The 2,500-nt window shown below is 42.9% G+C and overlaps 2 protein-coding genes across 2 annotated transcripts in view; both read left to right on the forward strand.

Annotated features, from left to right (window-relative positions):
* Window positions 1–2,123, forward strand: part of LOC137981743 (uncharacterized) — a 2,267-nt gene extending 144 nt beyond the window's left edge. The window contains exon 1 of the mRNA XM_068828803.1: window positions 1–2,123. This exon is cut by the window's left edge and continues 144 nt beyond it. Within this exon, the coding sequence (XP_068684904.1) occupies window positions 1–2,123 (2,123 nt within the window).
* The window catches only part of LOC137991033 (mRNA cap guanine-N7 methyltransferase-like), a 21,995-nt gene that overhangs the window by 5,799 nt on the left and 13,696 nt on the right, over window positions 1–2,500 (forward strand). The window lies entirely within an intron of this gene.

A 2,500-nucleotide genomic window follows, 5' to 3' on the forward strand; every position in this document is an offset into this window, starting at 1 on the left:
GCTCAAAGAATTTTAAGAACGAAGGGAAAATGTTAAGGGAAGAGCTAGCCATATTTACAAGACAACTACTCACAAAGTCGTACCACCCGTCTTTGTTGGAGGCATATACATCATGCAGGCTTATACCGCTCGACAAAGATCCGGGAATTCGTCCAATCGGTGTCGGAGAGGTTTTGAGACGGATAATAGGTAAAACTGTGTCCGTGTTCCTTAAAGAGGATATCAAGGATGCTGCGGGGCCCCTACAAGTTTGTGCAGGCCACAGCGCAGGGGCAGAGGCCGCGATACACGCCATGAGCCAGATTTTCGATGAGGAGGGGTCAGATGGAGTACTGTTGATCGATGCAAGTAATGCATTTAACCAAATGAACAGATCTGTAGCTTTGCACAACATTCAGATTTTATGCAAGGAAATGGCGCTTTATATAATAAACACCTACAGAAGCCCATCTAGACTTTTCATCTGTGGGGGAGGTGAAATACTCTCACAGGAGGGGACAACACAGGGCGACCCCCTTGCAATGGCTTGGTACTCGGTTAATACATCAATGATGATTTATTATTTGAGAGCACACTGCCCGGGGGTTAAACAAGCATGGCTCGCGGATGATTCGGCAGGCGGTGGAGTAATCACATCGCTTTACGATTGGTATAAGCTGTTGAGTCAGGAAGGAGAGAAGTTCGGTTACCTTGTGAATGGGTCAAAGAGTTGGCTTATAGTAAAGTCAGAGGAAGCTGCCGCAGAAGCAGCGAGAGTATTCGGTGATGAAGTTAATATCACTATTGAGGGTCAACGTCATCTAGGAGCGGTCATTGGATCACAAGAATACAAGGATATGTATTGTAAGGAGAAAGTGCGTGCATGGAAAGGGGAACTTGAAACACTATCAGAAATTGCTAGGAATCAGCCCCACGCAGCGTATATCGCTTTTACGAAGGGGTTCAAGTCCAAGTTTACTTATTTTCTTCGCACAATTGAGTCATTTGAGGACTATATCGACCCAGTCCAGGAGGTAATCGACGATCTACTACTTCCAACATTCTTTGGCCAGACAGAGCCCCTTCCCGACGAAGTGCGCCAACTCGCTACCTTGACAACGGCCCAAGGGGGACTAGGCGTGCCGGATCTGAGATCGGAAGCACCACAACAGTTTACCGCATCAGCATCAATCACAGCCGCACATGTAGACTCCATAACAACTCAGAGTACCATCATGATAACAGGCGAAAATTCCGTAGAGGAGCTGAAACGTCACCACCAGGCGCTAAAGGCCGAAAGGGAAAAGGCAAAAATGGAGTCGATTGACTCCACCCTCTCCCCTGATCTTCTTCGATTGGCCAATCAAGCAAGAGACAAAGGGGCCAGCTCTTGGCTTAACGCGATCCCCCTCAAAGATCAAGGTCTAGCTCTTAACAAGCAAGAATTCAGAGACTCTCTGCGGCTACGTTACAACTTGCCTCTCACCGACCTACCAGCCCAGTGCGCTTGTGGGGATAGATTCAATGTTGGCCACGCCCTCTCTTGTAAAAAAGGAGGGTTTGTGGCACAAAGGCATGATGGTGTACGAAACCTACTGACATCATTCATCACCAAAGTTTGTAAGAATGTGGAGGCGGAGCCACGCCTCTTACCTCTTGACAACGAACGGATGCATCTTAGAAGCGCAGTCACCAGCTCAGAGGCACGTTTAGACATCAAGGCGGGAGATTTCTGGTCTAGAGGAGTTACAGCATTTTTCGACGTCAGGGTCACGCATGTTAACTCCAAATGCAACCAGAGCAAGCCGACATCCGAAGTCTTTAAAGACCAAGAAGAGGAGAAAAAGCGGAAATATCAGCAACGAGTGCTTGAGGTCGAGATGGGATCCTTTACACCCTTGGTTTTCGGAACGAACGGTGGGATGGGAAATGAGTGCCAACGATTTCTTAAGCACTTAGCAGACAAGTTAGTACAGAAGGACGGTGAGCCCTATAACAACGTCATTAATTGGCTCAGAACTGTCATCTCATTTGAACTCTTAAGATCAGTACATGCGTGCGTAAGAGGGTCCCGAGTACCTTTCCGGAATATAGGAGACTCTCTTGACGATTTCCTGATTAATGTCGCCACCGCCGGCATTTAAATTTTTAATTTAATTTGAGTTTTATCATTATCATTATTATTATTACTTATTTTTACCAGATACATGTAAGATTCAAGTTTGTATGAAAGAGTGCTCAATAAAGTTTGTTATTATTATTATTATTATTATTATTATTATTATTATTTTCTTTTTTTGAAGTTTTAAAACAGAGAAATACTTAATTGCTTGTAAATTTATAGTTCTTACCTTTTGGAGATATTTTAATGTTTGTAAATATTTTTATCATTATTATTATTATTATTATTATTATTATTATTATTATTATTATTATTATTATTATTATTATTATTATTATTATTATTATTATTGCCAAAGACTGATGGCATTGTGTCAGCCAGTGTTATGTTTTTTGCTTA

This window comes from Montipora foliosa, chromosome 1 (genome assembly GCF_036669935.1).
Source record: "Montipora foliosa isolate CH-2021 chromosome 1, ASM3666993v2, whole genome shotgun sequence".
Taxonomy (NCBI): Eukaryota; Metazoa; Cnidaria; class Anthozoa; order Scleractinia; family Acroporidae; genus Montipora; species Montipora foliosa.